The sequence below is a fragment of the Culex pipiens genome, chromosome 2, assembly GCF_016801865.2.
Source record: "Culex pipiens pallens isolate TS chromosome 2, TS_CPP_V2, whole genome shotgun sequence".
Lineage (NCBI taxonomy): Eukaryota > Metazoa > Arthropoda > Insecta > Diptera > Culicidae > Culex > Culex pipiens.
The window spans coordinates 178,306,721-178,327,139 of NC_068938.1; the positions used below are offsets into that span (position 1 = coordinate 178,306,721).

General features: G+C 39.9%; 1 protein-coding gene across 1 annotated transcript; it reads left to right on the forward strand.

The window, feature by feature from the left end:
* Positions 1-4,456: 4,456 nt before the first annotated feature.
* LOC120414970 (uncharacterized) lies at positions 4,457-12,592 on the forward strand. The gene is made up of 3 exons (XM_052707061.1): positions 4,457-4,617; positions 7,847-7,886; positions 12,211-12,592. The coding sequence occupies exons 1-3, from the start codon at positions 4,457-4,459 to the stop codon at positions 12,535-12,537; spliced, it is 528 nt and encodes a 175-aa protein (XP_052563021.1). The 3' UTR covers positions 12,538-12,592.
* Positions 12,593-20,419: the final 7,827 nt, after the last annotated feature.

Genomic DNA, 20,419 nt, shown 5'->3' on the forward strand with positions numbered 1-20,419 from the left:
CTTTGCAAATATTTATCAACTTTTCGCAGCCCGTGTGCTCTCTTGAACTATGCTTGCTTAGATTCTTATCCAGATAGTACAAGATGGCACACGGGCATCGGTTTATATTCCTACCACTTCCTCTTTTCAAAATACAGTCAGCGATTATCAAATTCAAGTTCAGTTTTATACATTATCAGTTGAATATTCTCATTAATCCATCATTAGCAACCATCTTGAATTAAGAGAGATCATATTTAAGGTTATCAAGCTAAATTATGAATTGGGATGGGAAGGGAGGATGTGAACTAATTTAAAATTGTCTTAAATTCAAACGCTTTTATTGGTTTTTCAGTCTCAAAAAGGTTAAAATTTCATTTTCATTAAAAACGTTAATTTTAAAATTCTGTCAAAACAGATAATGATAAATCTATATTCTTATTGACAATTGAACAAACTGGAATTCCCAGATTTTTCAGGCAACCTTGCAATCCTGTATGCACCAAACACATTTTTTATTTTTTTTTTTTTTTTGAAGAGGAAAAAAATCAAAAAAATTCTCAGGGTTTTGATGGACTATTCATAAACCAAGGTGGACACTTTAGGGGGGGAGGGGGTATATGGCGATTGTCCACGCTCAATACAAAAAAGATTTTTTTTATATGAACAGTTGTCCACCAGGGAAGAGGGGGGAAGGGTTTGGGATGAGATTTCCATGAAAGTGGCCACGTGGTTTAAGGACAGTCCCATAGTAACATTTTCATTTAATTTAATTTATTTCGTTGTTTTAAGCATGCAAGCTAAGATGTAGACTACTTTTCAACTGCTGAACAGAGTTTGCTGGGGCTGCTACTGAATCTTTTGAAGGAAAAAAGTTACAAAATAACCTTCGAAATAGCTAGAAGATGCAAGGAAATTTATAATTATAAATTTATTTTTATTGTAATCAGTAGTTTTCTTTTTCAGAGTTTCAATTAATTGCTTTTCTACAGATATTCAAACTTTTAGCTTTGCCTTTGATTTATTGCATATTTTCCAACAAGCAATTTTGCATTTTGTAGCGTGCAAATCTCAAAAAATTGAGCATTTAATTTTTATCTATATCTATACAGCAGTTCCATATGAAAGTTAAAGAAAAAAAAATTCTAATTAGACCCGTAATTTTTTGTTTGGTCATTAGGGTGGCCTACGCCGTGTTAGGTTGGTCCGAAAAGGGGCCATTTTCGCCAATTTTCACAAAAACCACTTTTTTCAAAAAATCATAACTTCGCTCCATTTCAACCGATTTTAGCTGTCTTGGGCGCAAATGAAAGATGATAAGTTTGACTTCCAAGAAAAAATAATGTGGAGTTTCAAAAATCTAGCCTAACATTTGAAAAAGTCTTATGAAAACATCAAATGCCGTTTTGACGGTGTCTGGACCAAAGAGCCTATATCTGAAAATATTTTTAACGGATTCCTCGGACAATTTTCCATAACATATCAAATTTGGGCGAGGTTCATTAACAGGATTCAGAGATATGATTTTTTCTAAATAAAATCCGTGTTTTTCGACGCGCCGCGCGAAAACGGGAAATTGACGAAATTGGCAAATTATTTTGGCCTAATTATTTTGGCCAAAGAAATCCCAGAAAAATTTTGAGCAAAATCGAAGCACTTTTATTTTTTTTCTTTAACTTTCATATGGTACTACTGTATATATAAAAAATTTCGACGGTTTTGTTCGAACGCGAATCAGTTTAATACGGAGCATCGGATCGAGGTGCTCTTTGTTGCGTTGGGTTCGTATAAGCCCAAGGAAGGTTTATACGCTAACTAATTGACACTTTGGCCACTCTGGAACCGATTCCGAAGCATCGGCAAATTGTATGGAGAAAGTTACGTAAAATCAAATTTTGATCACAGGAGGCTGAATAAGCAAAAAGACAAAAAAACGTCAACAAACGAAAAAAAAGGCAGAACGAAGTTTGTCGGGTAAGGCTTGTTTGGTATAAATAAAGACAATTTGGGAATTAAAGTAAAGTTAATGAAAAAAAAACCATCAATTTGTTTGTCATTTTAACACAAAATATTTATTTGTGCCCAAATGTTATCATTTAAATTTATTTTTTGAAATGTTAAGAAAATTTGAAGATAAGAACAAAGACAACAGACCACAGTCTGTGATAAGACTCCAGCTGCTGAAATGCAGTTACTGTTTGAGCAGTTCTCAACGAAAACGTTTTTTTTTATTTTAATTTTTGTATTTTTTTTATTCGTCTGAAACTTTTTTGGCGCCTTCGGTATGCCCAAAGAAGCCATTTTGCACCATTAGTTTGTCAAATTCAAAAATCTGAAGGAATTTTTTGATCGATTTGGTGTCTTCGGCAAAGTTGTAGGTATGGACTACACTGAAAAAAAAGTTACACGGTGAAAAAATGGTACATGGTAAAAAATATGTGATTTTTAATTTCACTTTTTGTCACTAATCTTGATTTGCAAAAAAAAAACTATTTTTTTAATTTTCTGATATGTTTTAGGAGACATCAAATGCACACTATTCATTAATTTCCAGAACGGGAAAAAATCTCTGATCGAGTTATGAATTTTTTAATCAATACTGATTTTTTTTAAAAATCGAAATATTGGTCGCAAATATTTTTCAACTTTATTTTTCGATGAAAAATTTAATTTGCAAACAAAAAGTAAATATGTGAAATTTTTATAGAGTGCACCGTTTTCAAGTTGTAGCCATTTTAGGTTACTTTTTTGAAAATAGTTGCAGTTATTCTTTTTTTAAACTAGTTTGCCTCCTTTGAAAAAATATTTTTAGAAAAACTGAGAAAATTCTGTATATTTTGCTTTAAGAATTTTGTTGATACGACCCTTACTTGCTGAGATATTGCCATGCAAAGGTTTAAAAACAGGAAAATTGATGTGTTCTAAGTCTCACCCAAAATATGAAACATTCGTAAAATATTCCGATCTTTTCGGACCATTAGTGTTGAGATATCGACATTGGAAAATGCTGGTTTGTTTGGGTGAGACTTAGAAAACATCAATTTTCCTGTTTTTAAACCTTTGCATCACAATATCTCAGCAACTAAGAATCATATCAACAAAGTTCAAATAAGCAAAATATTGAAAATTTTCTCAGCTTTTCAAAAAAAAAATCAGTGGTGGCCAGACATCGAAAATGGAGTTGAAAAATTTGTGCGACCAATATTTCGATTTTTTGAAAATATCAGTATTGATTAAAAAATTCATAACTCGATCAAAGATTTTTTCCCGTTCTGTAAATTTCAGAAAAGTAGGCATTTGATTTCCCGTAAACATATCAGAGAAAATAGTGTTTTTTTTGCAAATCAAGTTTTAGTCACAAAAAGTGAAATTAAACATCAATAAAAAAATTACCGTGTAACAACTTTGTCGAGGACACCAAATCGATCAAAAAATTCCTTCAAAAGATACAGATTTTTGAATTTTCATATATCATTTTTGTATGGACAGCTGTCATTGCCATATTTGTATGAAAAATTATATGGACAAACTAATGATGCAAAATGGCTTTTTGGGCATACCGAAGGCACCAAAAAAGATTTAGCCGGATTAAAAAATACAAAAAAATCGAATGACCGAAATCTCAGAGAATCACTCATTTGCAATGTCATTTTTCGATCTTCAATGTCAAAAAAAAAATAACATTGGTGAAATTTTTGGATCCTTCCGAAAAATATATTTACAACGGTCTTATTTTCTTTCCACCTAATTTATGGAATTAAAATAAGACCTTATTTGCTATACTTTTTTTTTACTCAAACACCTTGATTTGAAAACACAAAGCAACGCTTCCTGACATGTCACAAAACGATGACGCTGACTAAATTTTTGAGTTCAACCTCGTGTAAATTGTAAAAATTCCAAGCAATAATCGCTACTCAATGAAGTTAGTCACACTCAACTAAAATGTTTTATGCATTTTTTCACCGTAAAACATGACAACATTGAAGTATTATTCATTAAAATCAGCAAATTTCATGAGAAGTTTCAATTTAAAAAAAAAAACCTCATTAACTAAAAATAAAACAATATTTTTTCATGATTCGGTTATCCTATGCATTTCTTTGCGATTAATCGAATAATCGAGTTCGACCTGTAAACAATTGCAAGAAAATTTAACACTCAGTATATTTTTCCAGGTTCGATCTAGCTCATTTAACGGTAAATGAAATTGGTACACCTCAAAACACGAACAACTATCTTATCTGCCCGGAGATAATCAGTTTCTCCCCTCCAGGGGTATCCACCGAGACTGACCGCGCAAACCCACCCCGATGACGATTGACTTCTGTTTGTTTGCTCAATAATTGGCCAATAAACTCCAGTTTATCAGTCCTGTCGCAAATTGCTGGAACGCAAATCCACGGGTCAGATTAAGCCTATAAAAAGCACTTGGCAAATCCCACTGGATTACCAGTTGAACCTTAAAATCGCAACAATGAAGTGCTTACTAGTCGCTACCACCCTGTTGATCGCGTCCGTTACGGCGTTCCCACAGTCCACCTCCGGCAGTTTCTACGACTACATGTGCGCCGGAGTGCTGACCGGCGTGCGACAACATCCGGACAACTGCTTCCAGTACATCAAGTGTGACCAGGGGTGTGCTTATGGGTAGATTTGAGTAGATGACATCTACTTAGCTGTTTGCTTAAATTTATTTATTTTTTAAGGAAAAATATTCAAGTTAAACGATATTTTTGACCATAAAAGGGCTTGCACCAAGTTTCATCAATTTCTTGGCTCAATTTTGAAGCGCCCTTTTCTTTTTTTCAAGTCATATGCACTCTTTCTGGAAAGTCAACCAAACATTTCAGTGTTTTTTTTTTTTTTTTTCATAAAATTATTTTTATTAGGTCCTTTTCGGTACTGGGACCTGGTTAGGACCGAGTCGGCTTTTGTAATTACATTTGACTTAATAATTACAGAGGATCTTGTGTGTAAATGTTAGTGGGAGGGGAGCCGATTACCCGCGGCCTACTCGGGGTTAGTAGGGAAGGGATTGATGTTAAAGACAAGGCGTGGGAAGGGAAGGGGGATTGTGTAGGGGTCTTGGTTGGCTCTGCTGGCCTTTGCGTTTTGTCCTCAGCCGCAACTCGGTGTCCAGCTGCTGGGGCGATCTTGCTTTGCTTCCGGTGCAACCAGAAACGACGGCTTTGTGTGAAGGCGAGTTATACTAACTAGAGGAAAACTAACTGAAGGGAAACTAACTGGAAGAAAACTAAATAGATATTTTGGAATCTGAGAGGAACTGATAGATAGGATAGAGAACATCAAGGTCTAGTTGAGATAGCGCGTATCGCATCGGGATTTCTGGTGGTCTTCCTCGGGCCCTGAGGGTATCTTTCAACTTAATTCTGTGAGCCTGGTGATCTGGACACGCCCATACGAGATGGTCGATGTCCTGATAACCCTGCCCACAGTCGCAAAGGTTCGTATCACTCATGTTGATACGGTACAGATGAGCCTTGGACGAGTAATGGTTCGACATAAGGCGGGACATCGTTCTGATGAATCCACGCGTCAAGTCCATTCCCTTGAACCAGGCTTTTCTTTGCACCTTAGGTCGTATGGAATACATCCAACGTCCTTTGGTGTCGTCGTCCCATTGATTTTGCCAATCCAGAAGCGCACGCTGCCTCGGAAAACCGTAGCATTCTTGTAGGCTAATTGGCCTTTCAAAAATGTCTCCACTCTCAGCACCCTTCTTGGCGAGCAAGTCCGCTTTCTCATTACCCGGAATCGAGCAATGAGCGCGGACCCATACCACCGTGATGCTGAAGGACTGAGCCGCCAGGTTGTTTAAAGTCTTGCGTATTTCCGTGAGGAAAAACGTAGACTCCCTGGTCGGCTTCAGAGTCCGGATAGCCTCAACAGAGCTAAAGCTATCGGTGAAGATGAAGTAGTGGTCAGGTGGCATGGTCTCGATGATTCGCAGTGCGCAGTAAACCGCGGCTAACTCTGCGACGTAAACCGAACTCGGGTCCTTCAGCTTAAAGAACAGCTGATAAGATTCATGATAAACACCGAAGCCCGTACAGCCGTCGAGCTTGGAGCCATCGGTGAAGAATCTGTTGTTTGGAGGAACATGGTTGTACTTTGATGCGAAGATCGACGGTACAACTCCCCGCAGAAGATGGTTTGGGATACCGCGAGTATCGGCTTTCATGGACGTGTCGAAGCCAATCAGGGAGCTGCTGGTTAACGGAGGCGTGCGCTGTACCGTTGTGCTCGGGCTCCACTCCCACGATGACATAAAGTCATAATATAGAAGCATGCGCCGAGACTCAACGTGAAGGTTCAGCAACGTTTCAAAGTTGTCAATTACCAGTTTATTCCTGTAATCACACCGGATCAGGAACCGGTAAGACAGTTCGTAGTAACGAGTTCGCAGAGGCAACACTCCCGCCAAGACCTCGAGGGTCATGTTGTGAGTTGAGTGCATGCATCCCAAGACAATGCGAAGACATCGGTACTGTATCCGCTGGAGAACCAACAAGCGTGATTTCGCAGCTGATTGGAAGCAGAAACTGCCATATTCCAGCACCGAGAGTATCGTTGTCTTGTACAGTCGAAGCAGGTCAGAAGGATGAGCACCCCACCGGTTGCCAGAGACGCTGCGCAGAAAATTAGTTCTTTGCAGGCACTTTTGCTTCAGGTAGTTGATGTGCTTCCCCCATGTTCCCTTTTGATCGAAGATGGTACCCATGTACATGAAGTGGTCCGACTGCTCGATAGTCTTTCCCGAGAGAGAAAGATTGAGCTGTGCCGGTTCATGCTTCCCCGTAAAAACGACCAGTTCCGTCTTCTCCGGAGAGAATTCAATACCCTTTCCCACTGCCCAATGGGCCAAGTTGTTCAGAGTGTCTTGCAAGGGTTCTAGCAGATCGACTTCTTTCTTGGCAGCGATTGAAACCACTGCGTCATCTGCGTACTGTATAAGGGTGCAGTCTCCGGTCAAGCAATCATCGATGTCGCTGACGTAGAAGTTATACATGGATGGACTAAGGCGTGAGCCTTGTGCCAAACCCATGTAACTTATCCGGGTGATTGCCAGATCACCTTGCACAAAGTGCATGTGTTTTTCGGACAACAGGTTGATGAGGAAGTTGCACATCGTCGGATTGAGACCGCTCCGCCGAAGCTTTACTCCCAACACCTCGATGGAGACTGAATCAAATGCACCCTTGATAACATTTCAGTGTTCCAAGGTAGTGCTGTCGCAGTCTGTCGCAAAGTCGCTAAGTCGCTAAGTCGCTAAGTCGCTAAGTCGCTAAGTCGCTAAGTCGCTAAGTCGCTAAGTCGCTAAGTCGCTAAGTCGCTAAGTCGCTAAGTCGCTAAGTCGCTAAGTCGCTAAGTCGCTAAGTCGCTAAGTCGCTAAGTCGCTAAGTCGCTAAGTCGCTAAGTCGCTAAGTCGCTAAGTCGCTAAGTCGCTAAGTCGCTAAGTCGCTAAGTCGCTAAGTCGCTAAGTCGCTAAGTCGCTAAGTCGCTAAGTCGCTAAGTCGCTAAGTCGCTAAGTCGCTAAGTCGCTAAGTCGCTAAGTCGCTAAGTCGCTAAGTCGCTAAGTCGTTAAGTCGCTAAGTCGCTAAGTCGCTAAGTCGCTAAGTCGCTAAGTCGATGCGCGATCGCTGCGCGATGGTTTGTTGTTTGTTTTATTTAAATTTAGCTTTGTCACTCTTGCGATGCATAAGTTTTTTTTATTTAACTAAATGATTTTTGGTTGTTGTGCGCACGCAACTATATGTTTCCCCAAGAGCGAGAGAAGCCAACTCGCTCACCAAAATGTATCAAATTTGGACCAATGATTTCAAATGACTTTCTCATATTGAAGGAGTAAGCCTACCCTTCAGGTGAATCGATACTCCGAATTGGTAAAAATGTTGGAGCTCGTTTTAATAGCACAATCGCTTTGATTTATTTTTTATTTGTTTGGAAGTGCGCAAAATCTCATTCGTCATTCATTTGCGTAATGCGTTTTATTTTTTTTGGCACGATCATCAATGTTTATGAGAACACTATCATCTTTCATATTGTAAATACGTGCTATTCATCCTTTATCTCTGTGCTTACAGTATTTAACGGTGTAGCATTCTTGAACAACCACTTCGCAGCAACAGCCTCACAGGGCATGCAAATCTTATGCATCGCTTTGTTAACATGTTTCCAACAGATGACTTGTGTAGGCTGACTTACTCTTTTTATCCTCTAACAGAGGATGATTTTTGACGGGTAGAGTTTTTCGGAACATTTACCCCGAAGCTTTGAAAAAAAGAATACTTTTGAAATCAGTACCATTAATATTACTTTTTTAATTGCTGTTTTAGTTTTTGATGAAAGAGATCTTCGCTTCTGGTTAAGGTTTTTTTCGAAGTGATAGGGACTCAAAACAAATCGCTCTATGTGGCAACTTTATTCTAGTAGAGGACTTTACTAAGTGATTTCGTTTACTTTATAGATCGAGAACTGATATGGGAAATGAAACATAGTTTGATTTTAATTAAATCATACAGTGTACAATGTACACGGTGTGATTATTTAGAGTTCTCCTAGATAAATAAGGTAGGTCTGATATTTTGCACCTTGTAAGAAAGTCTATTTCCCGAAATTTTGAGGGGTAAATTGAAATATAATATTAAGCCCCAAGTGCAACTTCTTCTAAGAATGTAAGAATTTTATAACGATCTTATCAGATTTTCTTTGGAAAGTCACTGAAAATTGATTGAAACAATATGCTTATTATATTTTTTAAGCACTTTGGCTACTGAATCGTAAAAAAGATATAGTCGCATCTCGCGGCGTCCGAGACACCATTTGATTATGCTGGGATCGATTTTTCGAAAAAATGCCAAACTTTGAAGGACCGAGCTTCGGGGTGCTCCAAATATCAATGTTATATATACCAAAAGATGTGCAAGAATCGGGCCTACACGCCAGTGATGTTGAAAATAAGCGCTTCAGTGGCCAAAGTGCCTTAAAAAATTACATTTTTGAAAAAATATCTTTTTACGGGTTAAATCCCATTTAAAATTCAAATGCAAAGCGCCAGCTCCTGTTACATCCAATCAAGCTCATATTTGGGATTTGAGCTCAGTATGACCACAGAAACAAACCTCTGAATGCCCGCCAAAATGTAATTTTTGTTACATCCTAATACATATACATAATCTATGCAAGTTGCACATATTCTTATAAATTATCTAATTTGATTCCACTTTGTATAATCTAGACTTTATCAATTAGATCTCTAAGAACAATTTTCGGAACAAGTTCTCACAATAAAATATCAGTATTTGTTCGTTACTAGCTGAAATATGCGAATTTCGCTTAGTTACACATTAGGAAGAGTTAACTGAGACATTTTGAATGCTCATATTTATTTTTTTAAAGAAATTAAATAAAATTTTGATATCAATTTCTTGTCTCAATAAAGCAATGCCGTTAAAAGTAACGATAATTGCGCATAATATAGTTTCATAATTTTCTTAACTTTTTGGCACATTTTTTTAAATTTTCAAAAAAAATAGTAATGAAAAACTCAATTTTATTTTATTTATTTCAATTTATTGTTCTTATAACCATTCAGTTCGCCTGAAAATTTCATATCAAAGTATAAATATTTCAAAAAATATTAGTTTCTGAAGCTTTCACAACTGGGATCTTGTTTATTCGTTGAGCAACAAAAATTACGATATTATGAAATGAAAATTAACTATTATAATTTTGGTTAATTTTTTAAACAAAAATTGTTGTTACATCATTTAAAACTTAGGTATCCTGTTCTGCCAAGATCAAATTATGTTTTTTTACGGTTTTTTTTACCATGGCCAAATTGGATGAAAATTGAAAAAAATATCAATTGATGTCTCAGAGAGGGTTATTCAAAAAAAATATTGGTAAATTTGTTAAAAAGTGTTAACAGTTTAATATCAAGAAAAAAAAACCTGAGCTAACAAGGGCGTAAGAGGTTTAATATGAACTGAACTACTTTTATTGCTATGAAAATTCTTTTAGACGAAATCATTTATTAAGCTGAATCATTAAAAAAAACCACTTCGTATTATGTAGAAGGTGATTTTATGAAAATGATATTTCAAGTGAAAAAGCTGATTTTTAAGGTGAATTCAATGCTTATCTATTTATTCATGAGCTCAAAGAAGTAAGATTTGTTCAAGAAAAACGATTTGCCAACAAATCCATATTTTCTTCATTATTTTGTGTTTCATTTTAACGTCGTCTCAATATTATTCTTTATCATATTCTCTCAAACTGTTCACAGAGCCATATTCAATAGCAATGTTATGGTTTTGAAGCATGGATTCATTTTACTCGCCGTCAAAAGACTGTGATTGGAAAAATATCACTGCAAAAAAAAAAAATACTAGTAAATTTAGAAATAGTCTATAAATTTTGCAAGCAGTTAAGGCATTAATTGACCCTCGCACTTAATTTGATCATTTAAGTTGCTATTTTATACAATTTTGTTGAAGAATATTAACCAGAACCAATATAAGAACAATTTTGAATAAATTTAAAATTTACCGTTTCCCGGGAATTTTGTAACCCTGGGAAATTGGACGCTTTAGGTAATACTAAACCGCATCAGATTATGTTATTGAGAGCTAGTCAATCTGTTTTCTCCGATTTGATTGCAAAGATAAAGTTCAAAAGCCATACACTGAAATAAAAAAAAAGTACGAAATTCCTTTATTTTAGGAATTCTGCCTCCTTTCCTTATTAAGTAATTGTGTTTTTCGGATAACTGAATAAGGATTTTTTTATATATGTTATTTTCAAGTTGGGACCATCCATAAACCACGTGGACACTTTTTTGGGAATCTGTTACCTCCACCACCCTCCCCCCCCTCTTGTGGACAATTGTCCATACAAAAAAAAAAAACTTTTTTGTATGGATCGTGGACAATCACCATACCCTCCTAAAGTGACCACGTGGTTTATGGATGGTCCCGTTCAAGTCATTCAAGGCATGTTCATGACAAATTTGATAAATATCAATGTACGTGTTTCTATCAATTTCATGTGATTTTTCATAGAAATATACATTAAAATCGATAAAAAATATTCACTTTTATCTTAGATTTGTTCTCCGAAACTTACCGTGGATCTGGATACCCTGTTAATATATAATTCTGACTTCTGGATTGAATACGCGAGAGTCAGTTTTAATTATCAATTCCAAAATGGATCAAATTTAATTATGTGTAGATAGAGCTATCTTTTTATGATAGGTGCGACCTTAACAATTTTTTAATAACTAAAAGATTCTATTGTTTCATTGCAATGGGTTGCGTTTTTCCACGCTGCAGACAAAACATTTTTATTTGTCCACGTTGGGGGATGGGCATTTTCATTATCGAGTAGGACGGGACAAAGAAAGGGTTTACGACTAGGTTTAGAATCAATTTTATGAATTTTCAAAAATAATGTGAAGTTTGCGTAAGGTAAGGGCAAAAGTCACTGTTTGTCTGTTTTGATCTTATATTTGAAGTTTACTAAATAATGTTTTCAAACCTATAGAGTCTTGAAATCTTTGACACTTTCTAGCAAGTGTTTAGCTAAGCGAATTACCTTACTAACCGTTAAAGAATTTTTGAAATTTTCCTAAAATAAATTTGCGGGAAGGTGCGTACATTTTTGAATGCAAAAAAAATCTAAAACATAAAATAACTTTTATTTCTGATAATGCGGAATCGACGTAACACCTTATAATCTAGCCCTCTTCAACCTTGCAGTTTCGGCAACGGATTCACAGGCGTGTATCGTTCTTTTTGCGACAAGACTTTTTTTAATTTCTAATAATATTGATTCAAAATCACAGAAAAAAAATATCAGCAGAAATCGTACCAAAAAATAAAATTTATGCAAAAATAGTAATCTTTAATCCCCAAAATTAAACTTACGTTATATAAGTACTACTTTGTTAAAATAGGTAAATTTACCATATTTTTTTTTTAATTTTTAATTTAATCTACGCTTTGTTTAACCATCAAAAACCATGTGTATGTTTAGGTACTTTAGGATTTTGTTTTATTTTTAAGTTTAAAAATACGTTTCCACTATAAGCGCCTCACATATCAGTTAGTGACTGTCAGCGCCCTAAAAATCATGTATGCACTGTAGGCGCCCTCAGCCAAATGCGCATCTACCTAGCTCAAGCCCATCAAACACACCCCTGAGTGTGACCATTTCCGGGCCGAGGTCGAGTCCTGCCCGCAGAGTCACATCTTTTCCAAGGAGAGCATCGTTTGTGTGGTCGGGAACCCGACGACCTGCCAGGAGGGAGCCGTTGTCGAGTCGGAGGTGGAACCGGAAGTGAGCTGCGCCGAGGGCTACCTGGGCCGGATGGCCTGCCCTGGGGAGTGTGACAAGTACTACGACTGTGCCACGGGAAGAGCTCAGCTGGAGTTGTGCTTCGAGGGTTACGTGTACTCGGAACGGTTCCGGACGTGCCTGCCCGGGTACCAGGATCTGGACGGAAGTTGCAAGCTGTACAGTGGGCTGTGAATCTGGGGCGAGGACTTTGATAAGTTTAAGCTAAGTTAAAGTTTGTCAAACAAAACACATTAATGTAGGTAAAATAGTGTAACGAATCAGTTTAAATATATACGCCTAAATGTAGACAATCGTGTTTTTTCCTCCTAAGCGTAACGCTGCGCAGTGGGATGAATTTAAGCGACTTAAGCGGGGCACTCATGAGTGACGAGATAAGAGGGAGTGGCCAGAAAAAGGTTCATCTGCTACAAATTGATAGTGTCGCGTGACGGGATCTTTTTCTATAAAAAGTTTTACAAGATATGTTGTTCAGCAGTGAATGCAAAAAATATGAGGATTTCGAAAAGAATCCTTCGAATTATTGTATGATTTAGAAACCGGAAAAATCTAAGAGAACCCAATTTTAAGGCATCTTCAACGTCAGAAAACACTTTTTTGCAACCCCTCACTGGGAAATAACTCACTTGTGGTAATCCTTGCTTTCAGGAAACGGGTGCTTCTTTGGGCAATTTTTCAGTGAAGCAACATACTGGTTAGCGAACGACTGGACATGGCGTACCATAGGTACTTCGAGTACCGCAGGAATAAAATAGACCCACCAAGCGGTCCTTTAGCCTCTTGTCCAGTAACTCCGATACCCTGGCCTCCCCGCGGCGCTAGCCGGGATACTAGTAACCATTGGAGAGATCGGGTAACCAACCCCGGTGGGAACTATGGTAGTATGCTGACAGGGAAGGGGGGCTCCATCCTCTTCGGAGGGTGTAGCTATGCCGTTAGGCCTCGTGAGAAAGGCCCCCGTTACGGTGTCGAGAGAAAACCGGAGCTGGGTCTCGGTAGCTTCAAGGTGGCAGCCCCACCCCGAGACTAGGTATCGCAGCCCCAATCCGGCTGCATACCGAAACCAAAATCATTACGAACAATCAAGAAGGAATAAGGATCCGGAACAAACGGCATAGACCTAGGCACGAAAAGGACACCGATTGGAAACTCGGAACATGGAACTGCAGATCGCTACGTTTCGATGGGTATGAGTACGCTCTGTTGAACGAGCTCAAACCCCGCAACTTCGATGTTGTAGCACTGCAGGAGATGTGCTGGAAGGGAGCGAAGATGTGGGAGGATGATGCTTTGGAGCTCACCATGTACCAGAGCGGCGGAGCCGAAAACAAGCTGGGAACCGGCTTCATAGTGTTGGGCAAGATGCGGAGTCGTGTGATAGATTGGGAGCCGATCGACGACCGGATGTGTAGGTTGAGGATTAAAGGCCGTTTCTTCAACTATCACATCTTCAACGTACATTGCCCACACGAGGAATCATCCGATGCCGAGAAGGAAGCGTTCTACGCGAAGCTGGAGCAGAAGTTCGACAGCTGCCCGCAGAGGGACGTCAAGATCGTCATCGGAGATATGAACGCCCGCATAGGAAGGGAGGAGATGTACAAGCCGGTGATCGGGCCGAACAGCCTGCACACCGTCACCAACGACAACGGCCAGCGGTGCATCAACTTCGCAGCCTCCCGCGGTATGGTGGTACGGAGCACATTCTTCCCCCGGAAAGACATCCACAAAGTCACCTGGACATCGCCTAACCAACGAACAAAAACACAAATCGACCACGTCCTCATCGACGGCCGATTCTTCTCGGACATACGGAACATCCGCACGTACCGCGGTGCGGACATCCACTCGGACCACTACCTGGTGGGTGCAAGCATGCACTCAAAACTGTCGACGACGTACCACCGACGACGGAGCCGGCTCCCACCGCCGTTCAACACCGAGCGGCTGCAGGACACGGCTGCGGCTCAGCACTACGTGCAGCAGCTGGAAGCGAGCCTGCCAACGGAGGAGGAACTCGGCGCTGCCTCGCTCAACGATGGATGGAGCAGAATTTGCTCGGCCATCGGCAGTGCCGCTGAAGCCGCGCTAGGTAGTACGGTCCGAGTTGGAAAGCAGCGCTGGTTCGACGAGGAGTGCCAGCGGCTACTTGACGAGAAGAAAGCAGCTTATGCGGTGAAGCTGAGAGCTGCAACTGATGAGAACGTGGCCAGATACAAACAAGCGCTGAAACAGCAGAGAACGGTCTTCAAGCTCAAGAAGCGCCAGCTGGAAGATCGCGATCGCGCCGAAATGGAGCAGCTGTTCCGGCAGAACGAGACGCGAAAGTTCTACGAGAAGGTTAACCGGTCCCGCAAAGGCTATGCGCCGCAAGCCAACACTTGTCGGGACGCCGAGGGAAACCTTCTTATGGACAAAGGCGAGGTGTTGAACAGGTGGCAGCAGTTCTTCAACGAGCACCTCAACGGCGATGTAGCGCATGGAGACGGCTTTGAAGCCCAACTTGGACCGCCCGCTGCTGACCAACAGTTCCCGGCACCTGATCTGGAGACGGTGAAGAAGGAGATCAGGCAGCTGAAGAACAACAGGGCCGCCGGTAAAGATCGGTTACCCGGTGAGCTCTTCAAATATGGAGGAGAGCAGTTGGCGAGGGCGATCCACTTGGTGATTTCTAAGATCTGGAGGGAGGAGAAACTACCAGAAGAATGGATGGATGGTGTCGTGTGTCCCATCTACAAAAAGGGCGATAAGCTGGACTGCGGCAACTACCGCGGCATCACGCTTATCAACGCGGCCTATAAAATCCTCTCCCAGATCCTCTGCCGTCTGCTGACACCGTACGCACGGAGGTTCGTGGGCCCCTATCAAGCGGGGTTTACTGGCGCTCGGGCCACCACGGACCAAATTTTCTCGCTCCGGCAGATCCTCGAGAAATGCCGTGAGTACAACGTGCCCACACATCACATCTTCATCGATTTCAAGGCAGCGTACGATACAGTCGACCGCGAACAGCTATGGCAGATCATGCACGAGAACGGATTTCCGGACAAACTAACTCGGCTGATCAAGGCTACCTTGGATCGTGTGATGTGTCACGTGCGAGTGGCAGGGGAGCTAGCGGACCCCTTCCAATCGCAGCAAGGGTTACGACAAGGTGACGGCTTATCCAATGCACTGTTTAACATCGGACTTGAGGGAGTTGTGCGAAGAGCGGGTATAGACACGAGAGGCACGATTTGCAACAGGACAGTCCAACTTCTTGCTTATGCGGACGACATTGATATTATAGCGAGAGACCTAGAGACGGTAAAAAGGGTTTACACCGCCTTAAAGACGCAAGCAAGACGAATTGGATTGGCCATGAATACGACGAAAACAAAGTACATGAAAGGGAGGGGCTCAAAGGACGTTGACCCCCCAAGACTCACCCCTTTAGCTGTGGATGGCGATGTGCTGGAGGAGGTGAGTGAATTCGTGTACTTGGGATCGCTGGTAACGGCCGACAACGACACCAGCTTAGAGATCCGGACTCGTATCCACTCCGCGAATCGCGCTTACTTTGGATTACGGAAAACCTTGACATCTGATCGAGTGCAACGCGCCACGAAGCTGACCCTGTACAAGACACTGATTAGACCGGTTGCCCTCTATGGCCACGAGACCTGGACGCTGCGGCAAGAGGACGAACGAGCCCTTGGAGTTTTCGAACGGAAGGTGCTGCGAACGATCTACGGTGGAGTACGTACAGCTCAGAACGAGTGGCGAAGGCGCATGAACCACGAACTGCACGCGCTGCTGGGAGAACCGACCATCGTCACCCTGGCGAGAATCGGGAGGCTCAGGTGGGCCGGCCATGTCGCGAGGATGGACGAAGACCATCCTGTCAGGATGCTCTTTGACCGCGCGCGACCGGATGGCGGCACAGGCCGAAGAGCAGGAGCACAGCGTGCACGATGGGGAAATCAGATCGAGGCGGACCTAAGAAAGATCTGCAACCTAGGAGACTGGCGAGCTGCAGCCCAGAACCGAGCAACATGGAACAACCTTCTTGATACAGCACGGGCACCGCGTATGGTGTTCTAAGCTGATTGGTATGGTATGGTATGTAACATACTTCGCGGAAAATCCCGAAAATGTTTCAGCCAAAGGGCACCCAGTGGAAGCATGGTGCTCAGCTCAACCAGGGTCGACCGACACACGAGAAATTAAGCCAAATAGGCAAATTTATCTAGGGTCACGTTTGATGCACGGATGAAAAAGATTTTTCATAATTTTGTATTTTTTTTTAATTTATTAATAATGAAGATCAAATGATTGAAATTTCCTTATTTTCATAACAAAAAAAAATCATTTTTTCCGTACAAATTCCCTGCTGAGTACCCCCCAAAATTCTTAAAAAGGAAGTGGGCTTCATCTATTCCCCAGCTGTGTGGCAGCTGCTTTTCACTTTTGTTCGGGTGCCAAAACCTAACCTCACTCTTTCGCCATGTACCAGGCCAAGCGACCTCGAGGTGTTCTGCAGAGCTGGAGCGTCTCGGTTGCGTTCGCCAGGGCTGTTGTCTGCGATGATGAAGGAACGTCGTCGCTTTTATTCGACCATAAATAAAGAAAGGGTTAATGTTCCGGCGACGACGGCGGCGGCAACACTTGGCCAAAGTGCACCAGCTGTTGTCCGTCTCGGTGAGGTTTTCCCCAGCCGGGGTGAGAATCTTCTCTTTGCATTTTCTTCAAGCACAGGATCAATGATAAACGTGCACGATTTTACAAAAGATGGCTTTATTGAATGGAAATGGTTGGCCCCGTTTTGGCAAATTGTCTTGGCCATTATTTTTAAATTGGGGAACTCCATAACTCTGATTTTGCTTGTTCAGAATGATCACGTGAGAACAAAAATGTGGTTCAAAGGATTGATAAATTATGCTTACAAAAGTGCTTTTGTAAAATGACAATCGTTTTATTTTGTTAATGGGATTTATTTTGAAGTTTAATATTTAGCTTTGTCAAGAAATTAGCTAAGAAGAACAATTAAACTGTAATCCCAAAAATACAATTCAGATTTTTGTTTTGCAAAATCAGCAACAAATCACATATAACTACCCAAATAATATCAAACCTTTCTGTTTACACCCCCATCCCAGTACAAACTTTTGGTTTTGTTTCATTTCCTGTGTACCTTCATTGTTGAAAATTATTCAATTTATTTTTCAATTTCAATTTTAATTAAATAGCCCTTCCACAAGAGTAACTTTCTCCCCCCATTACTTGTCCATTTGGAACTGGACAGTTGAAAAAAAAAATTACATAAAAAATGTATCCCATCATATCAAAACCCTTTTCCCTCAGCTGCGGTGGCCAGTAAAAAATGGAAGGGGGGAGGTAGAGACAACATAGTTTTCGGGCGCCTTCCCGAATGGTCATCAATTTTTCAACTTTCGAGGAAATAACAGAAACGGTCCAAGGTGGAAAACCATTTTTCACCACCCTCACGAGGCGAGTAGTTTCTAGCTTTCGATTCGTCGACTTTCCACGGTAACGTGACTTCTCCTGTATGCCCTGAATGGTGATTCATTAGATTTCACTCGAAGTCAGTTTTCTCCCTTTGGGAGAGGTGGGAAGTTCGTATTGACTGGAGCTCATAATTCAAAAATTGATATAAATGATGAAAGTTTCGGGCGGAAATTTGCTTCGAGTTACGAGTGTAACGCAATTTCGCAAATTAAAAATATTTTCAACTTTTGACTTGGAAAAGCTCAATCACATCCATTCCGAAGCTGTGAAACAAAGCGTTCCCTAATTGGACATCCCCTTCCTGGAGCCCGTAAACTGTTAACTTGGCAAAACTACTGCAACTACACGTGTGCTTAGGGAGAAAGACGAAATTCTCAGCAATGTCTTGACATAACGGAAATGCAGTTGACATATTTTCTCAGCTCAAGGAATCCGGAGGACTTGGGCACACGTGCCAGTTTTGCGCCAGAATGGGTATGTGTGTGTGAATATTTAGGTTGTATTTGTGCATCTCTGTATGTGTGTGCTTGCTTCTGACAACAATTTAGCGAGTCTGTCATCCGGCTGGAGTGGCAACGACGACACGGCTGTTGTGTGGAGGGCCTTGGAATGTGACAAAAACTATCATCAAGGCGATGAAATTTCTCACTTCCTTGCGAGCGACGATAAGCATAGCCTTTTGTGAGGACGGAATTCTTGCCAGGAAATCTGTGGCACCTTTTGGCGAATAGTTGAATGTTCTTGAGAATTTTGAAGATGAGAGTGTTGGTTCCGTTCAGTAGTGAAGCGAACTTTTTAATTTACTTATTTTAATTCAGATTGCATAATGATTTTTTGTGTCTCATTTCTCATTTTTGTTTCTCATTTCTCATTTCTCATTTCTCATTTCTCATTTCTCATTTCTCATTTCTCATTTCTCATTTCCCATTTCTCATTTCTCATTTCTCATTTCTCATTTCTCATTTCTCATTTCTCATTTCTCATTTCTCATTTCTCATTTCTCATTTCTCATTTCTCATTTCTCATTTCTCATTGCTCATTTCTCATTTCTTAATTTTCCTTTTTTCATTTCTCATTTCTCAATTTTCATTCCTCATTTCTTATTTCATTTCTTCTTATCTTATTTTTTAATTTCTTATCTCTTATCTCTTATCTCTTATCTCTTATCTCTTATCTCTTATCTCTTATCTCTTATCTCTTATCTCTTATCTCTTATCTCTTATCTCTTATCTCTTATCTCTTATCTCTTATCTCTTATCTCTTATCTCTTATCTCTTATCTCTTATCTCTTATCTCTTATCTCTTATCTCTTATCTCTTATCTCTTATCTCTTATCTCTTATCTCTTATCTCTTATCTCTTATCTCTTATCTCTTATCTCTTATCTCTTATCTCTTATCTCTTATCTCTTATCTCTTATCTCTTATCTCTTATCTCTTATCTCTTATCTCTTATCTCTTATCTCTTATCTCTTATCTCTTATCTCTTATCTCTTATCTCTTATCTCTTATCTCTTATCTCTTATCTCTTATCTCTTATCTCTTATCTCTTATCTCTTATCTCTTATCTCTTATCTCTTATCTCTTATCTCTTATCTCTTATCTCTTATCTCTTATCTCTTATCTCTTATCTCTTATCTCTTATCTCTTATCTCTTATCTCTTATCTCTTATCTCTTATCTCTTATCTCTTATCTCTTATCTCTTATCTCTTATCTCTTATCTCTTATCTCTTATCTCTTATCTCTTATCTCTTATCTCTTATCTCTTATCTCTTATCTCTTATCTCTTATCTCTTATCTCTTATCTCTTATGGGTAATTCCCTAATGGGTAATTCTCTACCAACTCACACGAAATTGGGAAAAGTTGCCCCGACCCCTCATCGACTTGCGTGAAACTTTGTCCTAAGAAGTAATTTTTGTCCCTGATCAAGAATTCGAGGTCCGTTTTTTGATATCTCGTGAGGGAGGGGCGGTATGACCCCTTTCATTTTTGGTGTTTTTTAATAATTTGCAGCCCGAAACGGTGATGAGATGGAAATTTGGTGTCAAATGGACTTTTATATAAAATTGGTAGCGTACTCAAAATTCCGAAAAAAACGTATTTTTCATCGAAAAAAAAACTGAAAGGTTTTAAAAACTCTGCCATTTTCCGTTGCTCAACTGTATTTTTTTTAATTACGTTTTTTAGAGTGTAAGAATGCTCTACAAAGTTGTAGAACAGACAATTCACCTCTCAATTCTTATTTCTCATAACTCACTCTTTATTCCTATTTTTTATAACTCATTCCTCATTTCATATTTTGAATATTACTTCTGAACAAAAAGTAGATTTTTTTTGATTTATTGAACTATTTAAGCCTATAAAATTTTTAAAATATTAAACTTATTTGAAGTTGAAGTAATTTTTTACATGCTTTCAAGCCTTTAACTGATCTTCACACTTATTTTAACGATTAATGTCGCTGTACTATACAATTTTGTTGCAAAACATTGACCAGAGCCAAGATCCAAACAATTTCAATAAAAATTGGTTGAAAAATTCCCGTAT

What these genes read in the sequence shown, in the direction of transcription:
- LOC120414970 (XM_052707061.1), top strand. Translation starts at nt 4,457, where the DNA reads ATGAAGTGCTTACTAGTCGCTACCACCCTGTTGATCGCGTCCGTTACG. An exon ending in TACATCAAGTGTGACCAGGG is followed by an intron (nt 4,618 to 7,846) that starts GTGTGCTTATGG and finishes CTCATATTGAAG; the next exon opens with GAGTAAGCCTACCCTTCAGG. An exon ending in TGAATCGATACTCCGAATTG is followed by an intron (nt 7,887 to 12,210) that starts GTAAAAATGTTG and finishes CACACCCCTGAG; the next exon opens with TGTGACCATTTCCGGGCCGA.